Source organism: Camellia sinensis, chromosome 1 (assembly GCF_055761805.1).
Source record: "Camellia sinensis isolate YWXY chromosome 1, ASM5576180v1, whole genome shotgun sequence".
Taxonomy (NCBI): Eukaryota; Viridiplantae; Streptophyta; class Magnoliopsida; order Ericales; family Theaceae; genus Camellia; species Camellia sinensis.
Window position 1 is genome coordinate 141,370,004 of NC_138961.1, and position 14,567 is coordinate 141,384,570.

Consider the following 14,567-nt stretch of genomic DNA (forward strand, 5'->3'; position numbering starts at 1 on the left):
AATTAAGAAATGACTAGGTGAATTTTCTCTACAAACACTAACATGATCTGTGCACTAAAAATGTCAAAATTACCAAATAACCCTGATCTGGATAGTTACCAAAATGCCTCTCGTTTGATTATGAAAGACCTATGTTCTCATAATGGAAAGGTGTTAGAACCATTTAGGCTGGCTCCAAACCCGGCAGAGAATACTTTCCAGCCTTGTGACACCAATAGTGCATAGATCCATTGATGGGGTCCACGTGAGTGTTCCTTTTTTCCCGCCTTTTCCAAGCATGTACTTTACTTGGGCAATACCCTTCACGTGAATTCCCCTTTCACTCACAAGTGGAATGCAATAAACAGAAAGTGGGTTCAAGTTGTGCTGCCTGCATATAATTATGTAGAAACCCATATGTTGGAACCATCTTTCATCATTTTGTCTTGAGGAAATTAACTCTGGCGTTTTAGGGGGGGCACAAAGTTTTTATGGGTTTGTGATGCACAATATCCGTAGGAACTGTTTTTTGACGGATTTGTTTATATGTTAAATCATTAATGTAAAACTACAGTGGTTCTTTATGTCATTCTTACACAATCCTAATACTGCAGGTTCTATCCTTACCATTACGCCCCATTTGCTTCAGATTTTTATGGTCTTGATCAGTTGGAAATTTACTTCACCCTTGGGAAGCCCTTTAAGCCATTTGATCAGTTAATGGGTGTATTGCCTGCTGCGAGGTTTCTTATTGAATTTGTCTGCTTCTTTGGCTTGTTTAATTAAATCTTACTGGGAACTGACCCATAGGTTCCATTTAGTGCACATGCACTTCCTTTCTTTTACAGGAAATTGATGACAGATTCATCATCACCTATTTTGGACTTCTATCCTGATGGTAGGGTTCTTTCTGAGAAAATTGTTGTTCTGTTAGACAATTTTAACTAATTATTTTTTCTTTTGTGGTATGTAATCCTGAAATTTGCTCGCAGATTTTGCGTTGGACATGGATGGAAAACGTTTTGCTTGGCAGGTATTGATTAAGTTTGAGCTTCTGTATTTGTGTTTTGGATACGTTAGCTATTTCAAAACTGCAATTATTTAGTTTTGTGGATGCTGTATAATGCTTTGGATTGATATTTTTTGTTGCATGCAAATCAATCATGCTTTTTTGGGTAAATTTTTTATTCCAACTTTTACCCCCACTTACTTCAGCCTGTTTGATGCTCTTAAGATTTTCATTGCAATATTTGTAGGCATCCTTTTGATTCTGCCTTTTGTCTTAGCTGCATATCACCAAAGGCTTGTCCTATCAGTTTTTGATTTATTTGCATTTGCTATTATCTATGCCTTTAAGAAATATATAATTGCCTTAATTGATGCATTGTCTTGCCTTTACTCTTCTTTTGTACAGACCTTTAAAATGTCAGTGCTCTCTTTTTTGCTATGATAGGACTAGTACCAGTGGTTCTATTCTGCACAAAGTTAAATCATTTTTACTAATCTTGTTAATATATTCACCTTACATAGTAATGCCTAGAGTATGCTATTGCACTAAGTTAATTATTTTTCTTTTTATCGTCTCGTACATAACTAATCCAATCAAGAGGTGCCATTGTCGCCTATGCTCCTTTTGTTGCATGATGTCATAATATAAATGTTTTAATGCAAAACCACAAAAGGAAAAGGCTTACCTCCTTCAATTTGATGTTCAAGCTTTTTGATATTTGTTTTTATGTTAAAAAAATATTGGTAACTGAATGAAATTAACTAAAAAGAATACAAACTTTGTTTTGACACTTGAGGACATATTAGCATTGTGAAAATTTTAATTTCTAAAGTCATCACGTGTATGATTTGAGCATTTCGTCCACTAAAATATTAAAAAAATTGGTAATCAGTGGACAAGGCTCACACTTATAATATGGTCTGTGCAAGGTAGTAGGTAGGTGGCATTCCTCTGCCTTTTTAGTGGAGAGGCTGATTCTTATGGCTCAAACCCTCACCACTTGGTTGGGGGTGGATAACCTTTGACGTCACACTGGGTCATGGCCTCTACCTCCACTAAATCTATTATCAATAAATTCCTTGATTCAATGTTTGTTATATTCTAGTCAACGAAATAAGTTAAATTGTCATTCTCATCGAGATAATTGAGATTGATAAGAGCTTGTCGCCTACAACTAGTAAGAAGTATTTGAGTGTTTGGTTTGTGTTTTGAGATAAATTTTCAAAAAAAATTTGGGGAGGTTAGAATTTTTTTTTTTAGTTTGTTTGGTTGTATATTTTGAAAATAGTTTTGGAGTTTGGGATGATTTGATATTTTGTTGTAGTTGAGTAGATGTGTGTGGGAGAAAAAGTGATTGAGAATGAGAGAGGAGAGAGAAAAAGTGATTGATTGATGTGTAGGAGAGCGAAAGTGGTTTTGAAATTTTTTTTTTTAAAAATTTGAACCAAAGAAAATTTTGAAAATTTCTCAAAAATTGTACCTTGAGATACAAACCGAACAAGCCCTTTATTTTACTAATAAAAAACTAGTAAGAAGTGTAACAAAGTTTCTTTTTAATGCCAAAACTATATGAATCAACAGAATTCACTGACACCATTGTGCAAGTATAACTAGGTGCTTGTATCTCTGCTTTCATGTAGCTTAGGGTATTGGACAAATCTTTTCGGCGAAGTTTGAAAATGTTTAGCAAATAGTTTAATTTTCATGTTATTTTCCTCTACAAAGCTGTGGATGCTTGTTTTAAAACATTTTTCTCTGGTTGGGCAGGCTATTTGCAAATTACCATTTATTAAGGAGTCCCGCCTTCTCTCAGAAATTGTAAAGGTGGAGCACACATTGACGGTAATGCTTGATATTATAGACATATTTTCATACATTGAAATTACTAGTTCATGTCCTTTTTTTCTCTCTTAATATACCATATGAATGGTATTTATTACAATATAGGATGAAGAAAAACGAAGAAACGGTTTGGGCATGGATGTACTCTTTATTCACAAATCTCATTCTTTAGCATTGAAGATCTTTTCTTTCTATGAGAAAAATAAAGATCATCCAAAGTTGCTCGAGGCTAAAGTCAAACGAAAGATCGACCCTGAACTAAGGTGCGTTCCATCATGGAGAAGTGCTTGTCAAGGAGAGACTATCTTTTATTGTTTTGAAAATTTGAGATACTTTCATATATTATCTTCCATGCTTGTGTTTGTGCGGGGTTGGCCTAGTGGACACAACTTGAAGCCTGGGTGTGTGTTCCCTACAAGTCTCAGGTTCAATACTCACTAGCTGCGAAGCTCCTTGGGGCCAGCTCATACAGAGTGTTTGCTTTAGCTTTAAATGGGGCACCTACAAATGGGCGGTGGGATTGGTCCCTAAATATATATATATATATATATCCTAGAGATTGAAGTCATTCGCATAAAAAAACATTTGAATGGATAAAAACTTGCATAGATGTGACCTTGATTTGATTTTGTTGGATTTTGAAAGGAGTCTGACATGAAGTTGGAGTTTGCAGAAAAACTAGTAAAGTTCTAGAATTTGGTAGGGTTCAATTTGTAAACAAAAGTGAAGCTTCACAGTAGTAGTCAAAGTCTAAGAAACATGAGCACGTGACATGACACGACACGACATGGATACAACATGAACACACTGACACGAAACATGGGGACACACAAAAGTATGGTTTTATATATTTATTATGTGGCATATAATGGTTTTATATATTTATTATGTGGCATATATATGAATATATTATTTAAAGATAAAATTATGCAATATAACACTAATTTCTATAAAATTACGTTGTTTTTCTCTTATCATTGTATCCTATGTCAAATTGTTCTAACCTATAATTAGTTTATGGGTGTTTAAGCAATGATTATCCTCCAAGTGTCCAAAGAGTATCTTGGTCTTAAAAAAATGACATGTGCTGAGTAGTGTCCGATGAGTATTGGTGTCCGTGTTGACATGGACCAACATGGACATGCCATCTTCTTACAAGTGTCCATGCTTCTTACGTCAAAGTATACCAGAAACACTCAAGCTATGTATATTTTAAAATTGATTTCCTTGAGTTGAGGCTATTGTGCTAATGTTTCCTTTTCTTTAATTTTTATTGGTTTGTTTCTCTCCATAAAATTTGCTTTTGGATTAGTGAGACTTAAGCCGTCAATGTTGTCTCTTATGGGAGTTATGGTGGTGTCAAGAGAGGGAGATGGGAGGAGGAGGGACAAGAAGCAAAGAATGCCGGCCATTGTTTGCGCATTTGTTTAATGCTGGTGGTCATTCTCTACTTTGATTTTTTGTTTTCCAAATTTTGAAACAAACTGATGATAATATATATATATATATATATATATATATGATAAATGAAACAAACTGATGATAATATGAGGAGAAGTCGGTTAAGATGGTTTGGCCATGTGCAACATAGACCAAGTAATGGCTCAGTGAAGAGTGAATTTATCCAGGTGGAAGGTCCTGATACGATAAGAGGAAGGTTAAAGACATGGTTTTAGTCAGCGAGAAAGAGTATGATTGGCTTGGATTTGATTAAGGATATGGCTTCGAATAGTGTCAATTGAGAGAACAGATCCATGCTCCCAATCTCAAGTAAATTGGACTAAAGTTTAGTTGATTTTTTTTAATTTTGTAGTTTGGGAATGCTCAGTAAATGAAAGAACTCGACTTTGGATGTAACCATCAATTAGAGGATAGTTTTGGAATGTTGAGAGGTAACAAACTGTTTAGAAAGTGAAGCTAGACCTGACATTACTGTGGGCTTGGTGTACTTTCTTTGGCATGTTTTCAAATAGTTTAAACTTTTGAGAAAGTGGTTGTCTAACTTAGTATTAGAGTTTTGATTCTAGGAGTTCTTGGGTTCAAGTATTTCTAGTTGAATTGTTCTCCCTTTTGGCTGTCTGGTTGTACTCCATATTGTCTGTCCATCCATCTCTGTGTGCCAAGTGTTTCTCATGTCAAAGAAGGTGTGAGAACTTGATATAAATAGTTTGGTCTGTTCTCTAATAGGGCTTTTGGACAGCCATTGTATGACAACCACCATGACTAGCTGAGGTGACTTACCGCCTTACGTTTAGTTTGAGCATTTCTCTTCTTGCCTCTGAAGGATTTGTCTCATGCTTGACATGTTTCACATTTCATCAATGATTGACTTGCTGGTGCACTAGTAGTTTGGTTTGTATGCACAGTGATGCAGACCTTATAGAGGCTCCATGACGCAAACTCAGCATGGTATTACTAGTCGTATTCTAGTTAACGCAATGGCCCCGTTTGTTTTGGGGTTAAATAGATGGGAGGGGATTAGGATGGAGGTGGGGTTATTTAGTTTTTTGTTTGTTTGTAGAGTTGGGGAGGGGATTAGGATGGAGGAGGTGATATAGATGGAGGAGGTGGAGGTGGTATTAGAAAAATAGTGAGGGGTTCAGAAATTTTTTTTTTATTTATTTTTTATATATTGGAATTTTTTTTTTAAATATTAATGTTTAATTTTTTATATTTTTTTATTTGTTTTATTATTTTATATAAAAATAATTTAACAATTCCTACACTAACAACTATTATCAAAACAAATACAATTTTACTTAATCTCCTCACTATCAATCCCTTCACTAACAATCCCCTCACTATTAATCCCCTCTATTTTACCTTTGAAAACAAATGGGGCCTATGCTTATAGCCCTGGTTATGCACATCTTTGAATATGTGGGGACTGTTGACAATGTAGTATCCAGAGTCTTTCAATATACACCGTACTTTTTGTGCCAAAACTGCACCTGAATAAAATCCATTTATTCTCTGGGCTTCCTAGAATTGGTCTTCTCTTCAATTTAAGTAGATTGAACATTGGAGCTCCCAGATGCGGTATCCCAGATTACTCATCCAATTTTTGTTTCTCCAAAATCTCTCTCCCCCCCTTTTGTTCTCTGCTATTGACAATCTTTCTGGTTTCTCTTTCTAATCCTTTTTGATACTCAGTTATGTGCATGAGTGAGCTGCACAGCCGTCTGCTTATTGATATGTGCACATGTGTATTTCTATGTATGTTTTAAAATCACTAGCTGATCACTGTTGGGGCTTCTCATGGGATGCTGCTGTTCCTTTCCTGAAGTCTGTCATAGAGCACTTTGTTTCCCATGTCAGTTTCAGTTTCCCCCCAGCTGAACTATGTAGATGCAGCCTGCGTCCTAAAAAGTAAATTTATGTCCATTTGATTCCACCAATATGGGACACAGTGCCCTAGGAGAGCCTTCAATTGGCTAATGACCTAGTAACTCTTGAAGTGGTATCCAAGCTTGATAGTTCATAAATTCACATGTTTCACCACTCTCATCTGGTGTGTCAGAGACTATGATCACCCCCTGGTGTTGTCCACCTCACAAAGAAACCTTGTCGCAATTACCTGAGTTTGTTGTGGACCATTGGAGAACAATCTGTGTTGACATCTATTCCTTGTTCAACCTTATGAAATTTTAAACCTTTGGTAGTGCATGGTTACTTGTTTTGCAAGCTTCACGTGATTTTTTGTCATGTTATGCTCTCTGGAATATAAGATGATCTTATTCTATTATTTGCTCCTTAGGAGTGCTAATTGAAGTTTGCCTTTCAGTTGAAGTAATTTTTAAAAAATGACTATATTCCAGTTTTTTTTTTTACCGTTCTGCTGCTAACTGAAACTTTCACGCAGCGGTGGGATGAATGGATACATTTATATTTCTGATAAACCTGTGTGTCCTCTGGAGATCAATCCACCGATTGGTGACATGGCGATGATTATGAAGAATGAAGTCCTGTATGTTTCTGGGGATGGTTATGTTTGCTTCGAACATAGACTGTACCAAGTGGTACATCACCAGTTCCTTGTCAACTATTAATTGTTCACTTTATTCGTCTTTTGCAGATCTGTCTTCTACAAATACCCTTCATTTCATTCTCACATCCCAAAACCACCAGAAGGAGTGACTGTGCCTGAGAAGGTATGTAACGTTTATACATTGTTGCGAGTTTGAAATCCAACCAGTCAAGTAATGTTCAAAAGTCTAAAAAGATTTTGTTTTATTCATGTATTGTGCAAAATCTACTCAATCATGGTTAAGTTAGATTATGCCATGTTTCCTTGATTGGCATATTGTGAATAATATCATATCTATTTCATTCTTATTGAATGAATATATCGGTGTTTAATCCTTTATTCATGATAGTTGCATTGAGCCTTATTTCAGTCTTCATTTTGCTTGTCATACATCTTGTACTTGTCTTGTATCAGGCTGTCAAAAAGCGAGATGTCCTACCTTCACCTGTTCTATGGCATGAGAAATCGTCCCTTCTTGGACGCATAGTTCCTAAAAGGTGAGAGCTTCCAGATTTGTCCTTTTCTTTTGTAGTAATTACGTGTTGGATCCATGTGTCTGCTTGCAACCAAAAGCTAGTTCATTTTATGCGAAGGCTCGAGCCAAATAGATAAGGCTTCCACTCCTTTTAATATGAGTTAGCTAGAGTAATTTAAACACCCGTTTCCTATATAGTTGAATGCATGTCCTGATTATTTGCATAAAATGGTTGCCTTTAACCCACATGCTTGTGCTTATAGGCTGAAGCTTAACCACTGGTCCATTGCAGAAGGCATTGGTTCCATGATTCAAATAGCATCATTAAATGAAAGTTTGTTGATCCCTACTTGAACTATACAAGTATTAAGCAGATATTTCAAAACTTGAAAAGTTTTTTAAAATCAAGCTTGAGCAACCAAATACTTGGTTAGAATTGGATCATTTACAGCTCCATGTACAAAAAAAACATGATCTCTTACCCAATTAGGCAATGATTCAGGTCACTTGACTCTGTTGATGTTACTTGGTCTATGTTTTGTTAGAAATCATTCCTTGTATTTGTTCTCATGTCTTCTGCTACACTTTGTGAACCTTTCCAGGCCACCCATCCCCGAGTCTGTCTCTGGTCATTCTCTTGCAAAACTGGCTCATCAGCTTGTTTGTAAGTATTATCTTGCAAAGCAACCAGTAAGCCATGGATACATGAAAGTTGGCAACCATGGAGGTGTGGATGACCCGACTTGCCAATCAAACTTGAAGGCTACAGTTTGTGGGAAGGAACTGGATGGAGGCAGTGAAAACTGCATTACTACTGAATCTAGAAAAAGGAAACGGAATAGAGGTAGTCGTCGGAGTAATAAACTCGGCAACCAAATAGGTGTGGATGACCCGACTTGCCAGTCAAACTTGAAAGCAACAGTTTGTGGGAAGGAACTAGATGGAGGCAGTGAAAACTGCACTGCTATTGATTCTAAAAAAAGGAAACGGAACAGAGATCGCCGACTTCGCCGAATCAAAAAGCGAAAGTTAATGTCGACGACAAATATAGAAGTAAAAAGAGAACTTAATGGTGGCTCAAATAATGGATCATTGACAAATTTAGAAGTAAAAGGAGAAGAATTTAATGGTGAAGAAGTTGGCAACCATATAGGTGTAGATGGCCCGAGTTGCCAATCAAACTTGAAAGCAACAGTTTGTGGGAAGGAACTGGATGGAGGCAGTGAAAACTGCATTATTGCTGAATCTAGAAAAAGGAAACGGAAAAGAGGTAGTCGTCGCCGTAATAAACTGGGCAACCAAATAGGTGTGGATGACCCGACTTGTCAGTCAAACATGAAAGCAACAGTTTGTGGGAAGGAACTAGATGGAGAAGTCAAAAACAACCATGTAGGTGTGGTTGACCCGACTTGTCAGTCAAACATGAAAGCAACAGTTTGTGGGAAGGAACTAGATGGAGAAGTCAAAAACAACCATGTAGGTGTGGATGACCCGACTTGCCAGTCAAACTTGAAAGCAACGGTTTGTGGGAAGGAACTAGATGGAGAAGTTGAAAACAACCATGTAGGTGTGGATGACCGGACTTGTCAGTCAAACATGAAAGCAACGGTTTGTGGGAAGGAACTAGATGGAGAAGTCAAAAACAACCATGTAGGTGTGGATGACCCGACTTGCCAGTCAAACTTGAAAGCAACGGTTTGTGGGAAGGAACTAGATGGAGGCATTGAAAACTGCACTGCTATGATTCTAAAAACAAGTTACAGAACAGAAATCACCGACTTCGCCTAATCAAGAAGCAAAAGTTAATGTTGATGACAAATTTAGAAGTAAAAGGAAAACTTAATGGTGGCTCAAATAATGGATCGATGACAAATTTAGAAGTAAAAGAACTTCATGGTGGCTCAAATAGTGGATCCTAGAGAGCTACAATTCTGTTGACCGGTATACATTTATAACATGCCCACTGTTGGTGATTTATAGAATTTTACCCCTGCATAAGCACGATTCCCTCTGCTCCATATTTGCCTTGAAAAGGTATTTTTTTCTTCGAAGATGGTTAATTGTTATTTTCCATCACCTGACTTGGGAAAAGAAAATGGAGAAAAGGTTATTGTAGCTCTGGTGATAGTTCAACAGTTCTATTTACATCAATTTTACGAGGGTGAAGAGTGTAAAGTCAACAGTTGCGGAACCAACAAAGCAGCATAGGAGGTAGGGTACCTATTGTTGTATCATGCGGTTAAGACCTACCGAGGGTTGGTTAGTATTCCCTCCAAGTTTTTTAAGAGTAAGAATATACAATTTGTTTATGAACTACTAGAAGTGAATTCACTTGTCAAGTGCTTTGGTTTGGAATGTCATAATTTAAATTTAGGTTTATTTTAACCATTATACTGGTGTTTGTTTTGTTGAAGTTTTGCATACCTTTGTGTTTCAAATTCTATGCTTTACTGTTGTCGTTGGTTCGAAGGAGAAGGTATTGAACTCTTTGGTTTGTCTATTCGTTTGTTTTGTTTGTTTTTTTTTGAAAGTGTTGTGGTTGGAATTAGGGGAAGTAAACGAGCTGAAATTGTTTATACTTCGAAATTTTTTAAAGAAATGACAATAAAATTTTGAGCATACGATCACACAATATATCTATTCTACTAATTGAACTAAAATGTAGTAACATGATAATATTCGTAATAAGTATTTTAGTTAGTCTTATTGAAAAGCGTTTTAAGAATAATAGTTAACAAAGTTTAAAATAATTGTACATTTTATAAAAATAAACTAACTCTTGTACTTATTAGCAAGTATTTTCGAGCATTTATTAACAAATCCTTTGATGACTATGAAATTGTAATTGTCCCTTGCTTGGGCAATGCTATCATCTCTTTCTTTCACACACAAATGTTTGATGTCACCATAGTATTTGTTAGTTATGCTTCCACCGCAACTCCCCCAATGCCGTCAACCCTTTACATCACTGTTTGAACTTGGCGGCCATGCATAGCGAAAGGTTTTGTAACGAGGCTTGTGAGTTTCTAAGCAAGTGCCCTATGTTCTTATAAACCAATTGCAATGCTGATTACACATTCCTTGTCTGTAGATGTCAAAAGCATTGTTTCCCTGCTGTGATTGAAGATAGCAATGAAAATGCGTAGTCCCACAGATGTTGTGAAATTTCCATTCGAAATATTGTTGATATTGGAGCACATGGATACCTAGATCATTGTATTTGAGCTTACAATGCAGAGTCACATTAAATCCTTGCCCTAGTTGATTTGTGACCCGTACGTGAAATATAGTAAGATTAGCTTTCCCAACATCAAGAGCAACGCAAACAGTACTAGCAGTAGTAGTGTAGTGTGAATGCATGAACTCATCTTTATAAAATCGAAGCTATAAAATAATTTTGTTGGTGGTAGGGAATAAGTTTGTTTGTCTTTGGATTTGGATCTCTTTTGGTTTTATAAGGGCTGAAGGAAGTTACTCTCTAAAAATTTAGGGTAAATTACATTTTGGTTTTATAAGGGCTGAAGGAAGTTACTCTCTAAAAATTTAGGGTAAATGACATTTATCTCTCGAAATTAAGTCCCATGAGTTTAGCATAATTATATTAATATCCTTTTTATCAAGACTAACAATCAAAACTAATGTAAATGATGGATAGATACTAAAATAGTAGAGATAAATATACATTTTAGTATAAAAGAAATAACAATATTATTTTTTTATTCATACAACTAATGAATTATTAATAAAAAATATGAGAATTAAAACTTCAAAGAAATTGATATAAATATGTAAAAATTATAAGATTAATTGTATTTCGTGAAATTTCAAAGTAGGTGCAAAAATCAAAAGGATGGGCATGGGATTATTATTGTCTTCATATGTCTTTTTGGCCATGTTTGTTTCGTGATTTGAGTGGCCGGATTGGATTACCATGGTTGTGGATCCCACCCACAACATGTTTAGTAGCGAAATAGGAGAGTGGATAGATAATCCAAGGGGCTTTGTAATCCCCTTCAGTAAGAGGATTAACTTGGCTGGGTTTTGGGTGGAATTAGGAAAATAATAAGGGGATTGAGTCTTTTATATATAAAAAAAAAAAAAAAAAAATTTACCAAGTGCACCTGTTTGTTTTAATTTTTTTTTAATATGAAAATAATTTTAAAATCCCATCACTAACCATCTCCCGTACTATCATCAAAACAAACACACTTTTACTTAATCTCCTCACTAACAATCTCCATATTAACAATCTTTTCACTAATCATCCTCTGACTAACAATCACATCCAACCTAATCTACCAAACAAACGTGGCTTATGGTGATTACCCATTTTATAACATGCTAAGGCCATGTATGGATGATCTTTTTTTTTATTATTTTTAATTTGACTTTTTGTAAAATCTAAACAAAAAAGAAGTAAAAAAACAAGTTTTTTTTTTTAGGTAATAAGGAAAGTTAAACAACAGAAAAGAAAAAAAAAGAGAGGGTTAATCCCTCTCATACACAATTCCAACCATATCAACTACTAGAATGGGCCTTAACAAAATAGGGGGGGGGTCTTCATAGATCTTCAAATCTTCCACTTGGTTTTCTCCCATATGAGCAAGGGCATCTGCGCACTAATTGGCTTCTCGAAAAACATGTTTGATAATGCAGTCCATACGAGAAGTAAGGAATTTATTGTCTTCCACAAGAGCACGGTAAAGGCAGTTTGGATGAGCTCCTTCATTGATGAAGTTGATAGCATCTTGACAGTCTGTTTTAATTATCACATTTCTCCAACCTTTTTCATGAATGATGGTTGTTCCACGATAAATAGCCCATATTTTTTCTTCGAGGCTTGTTGCTACATCCAACTTTCTAGAGTATCCCAGAATCCAAGAACTTTTTGCATCTCTAAAGAGTTCTCCAATACCAACTTTTCCCAAACCTTTCTTGGCACATCCATCAACATTTAGCTTGATATTACCTATAGGAGGAGGCAACCAATTGATTAGTTTAATTCTTTGATGATCAGAGCTTAGGCGGCATTGGAAGGCCTTATGGATCTCTTGAGTATACTGGAACACTAGGTGTAAGCTGCCCTTAATGTGAACATCACAGTTATCAAAAACAGTTTTATTCCTACCTTTCCAAATGAACCAAAGGGTGACGGTGAACCATATGTTCCAGTTGATACTTGCAAGTTTAGTTTTATCGCAAAGATTAAAAGAAAGCCAAACATCCAGAGGCTTATGAATGCCATCCCTAATCCATTGATCATTTTTCAAATTTGTCCACAACTCCCTTGAGTAATAGCAATCTCTAAGGAGGTGGCTCATGCTTTCCGCATTAGAATGGCATCTAGGACAAAGATCATTGCTGTCAAAACCTCTGTTGACTCTGAGTTGGTTTGTGAGGAGTTTACTATGCATAACAAGCCATAAGAAGCCTTTGAGTTTTTCAGGAATTTTTAATTTCCAAATCCAATTCCAACACAAGTTATGATCTTCAACATTAATGATGAGGTCATAAGCAGATTTGGAAGAGAATCCACCTTAGGAAGAACTTGTCCAGTGGGGTTTATCAGGAAAAGTCACAAATTGGGGAAATTTGACTTTATGAATGTTAGCAATATCAGTAGGTGAAATGTGACTAGTAATCGGGTTCAAATTCCAGTCCCCCTCCTCATTAATGATAGTGTTGACAGTGCTATGAGTGTTAGTGTGAGGGCCAGTAGAAGTATTAGCTAAAGGTTGGGTTCCGTACCACCAGTCATTCCAAAGAGAAGCTTTTTTGCCATCCCCAATAGTCCATTTGGTACCTAGTCTAAGAGTATCTCTAGTTTTGACAATGCTTTTCCACAAGAGAGAGCCTCCCTTACCCAAAGGCCAGTCAAAAAGGGAGTGTTTATGGAGGTACTTCTATTTCAAGATATCAGTCCACAAGCTATGATCATCATTAAGGATCTTTCAACCTAGTTTGGCAATGAGGGCATGATTATGGTGGCTAGCCTTTCTAATGCCAAGCCCCCCTTTATTTTTAGGTAAGCAAACTTGGTCCCAATTAATGAGGTGAACTTTTTTCTTGAAAGTAAAGTCGCCCCAAAAAAAGTTTGTTTAATTTGTCAATGCTATTGGAAAGGTTTTTGGGGAGCTCAATGGTTTGCATAGCATAGGAGGGCATGGCTGAGGTGATAGATTGGATGAGGGTTGCTCTACCAGGCAAGGAGAGTGTATTGGTTTTCCAACAAGAGAGCTTTTTGTGCATTTTTTCAATGATGAATTGGAATTGAGCTCTATTGACACAGTTGTGAAGAAGAGGAATGCCAAGGTATTTACCAAGATCTTGAGTGAGAGGATTACCACAATGGTGGCTAAGATTTCGAGCCTTATTCCTAGAGACATTAGAAGAGATAAAAAGCTTGGACTTGTAAAAATTGATTTTTTGGCCATAAATATCACAAAAATCATTCAAAACTTCCATCATCACATCACAATTAACCATATTCGCTTAAGCAAAAAGAATGAGGTCATCAGTAAACAAAAGGCGATTTAGAGGAGGGCAGTTATTGGAGGCTTTAATCCCTCTCCAATCACTAGAATCAACCTTAAGATTGATCATGTTAGAGAGCCTTTCCACGCAAAGGACAAAAATATAAGGAGAAAGGGGATCACCCTGTCTGATGCCTCTACTAGTGTGAAAAGCTGGCAAGGCTTCACCATTCCATAAAATAGTAGTGTTCACAGAAGAGATAAAACTCATAATAAGATCAATCAAGTCTTTATTAAAATTAAATTCAACAAGGGTATTAAAAATAAAGTCCCAAGAGATCCTATCAAAAGCTTTTTCAAGGTCAATTTTAAGATCATACCGTCAAGTTTGCCTTTTTTATGTCTCAAAGTGTGCAGAATTTCTTGGGTAATGATGATGTTATCAGTGGTTGATCTACCAGAAATAAAACTACTTTGATTGGGGTTGATAATCTGATCAAGGAGAGGTCTAATTCTGTTAACAATAATTTTAGTGATTATTTTGTAGCTAGCATTCCAAAGGCTGACAGGCCTAAATTGCTTGATATTCTCAGGGTTATCAATTTTGGAAATCAACGTGATCAAGGTTTCATTAGCCTCAATAAGAATTTCCTTATTGGCAAAATAGTTTTTAACAAACATACAAACAGATGGACCAACAATGTCCCAAAATTTATGATAAAAGATGCCCTGAACACCATCAAAGCCAGGGCTTTAAAGGCC

General features: G+C 36.1%; 1 protein-coding gene across 1 annotated transcript in view; it reads left to right on the forward strand.

Annotated features, from left to right (window-relative positions):
- Positions 1 to 9,832, forward strand: part of LOC114290536 (5'-3' exoribonuclease 4) — a 29,107-nt gene extending 19,275 nt beyond the window's left edge. The window contains exons 16-24 of the mRNA XM_082885557.1: positions 594 to 722; positions 801 to 877; positions 972 to 1,012; positions 2,756 to 2,830; positions 2,936 to 3,093; positions 6,693 to 6,797; positions 6,906 to 6,981; positions 7,272 to 7,354; positions 7,935 to 9,832. Of these exons, the coding sequence (XP_082741683.1) occupies positions 594 to 722; positions 801 to 877; positions 972 to 1,012; positions 2,756 to 2,830; positions 2,936 to 3,093; positions 6,693 to 6,797; positions 6,906 to 6,981; positions 7,272 to 7,354; positions 7,935 to 9,120 (1,930 nt within the window). The 3' untranslated portion in view covers positions 9,121 to 9,832. The remainder of the gene's footprint in view (positions 1 to 593; positions 723 to 800; positions 878 to 971; positions 1,013 to 2,755; positions 2,831 to 2,935; positions 3,094 to 6,692; positions 6,798 to 6,905; positions 6,982 to 7,271; positions 7,355 to 7,934) is intronic.
- Positions 9,833 to 14,567: the final 4,735 nt, after the last annotated feature.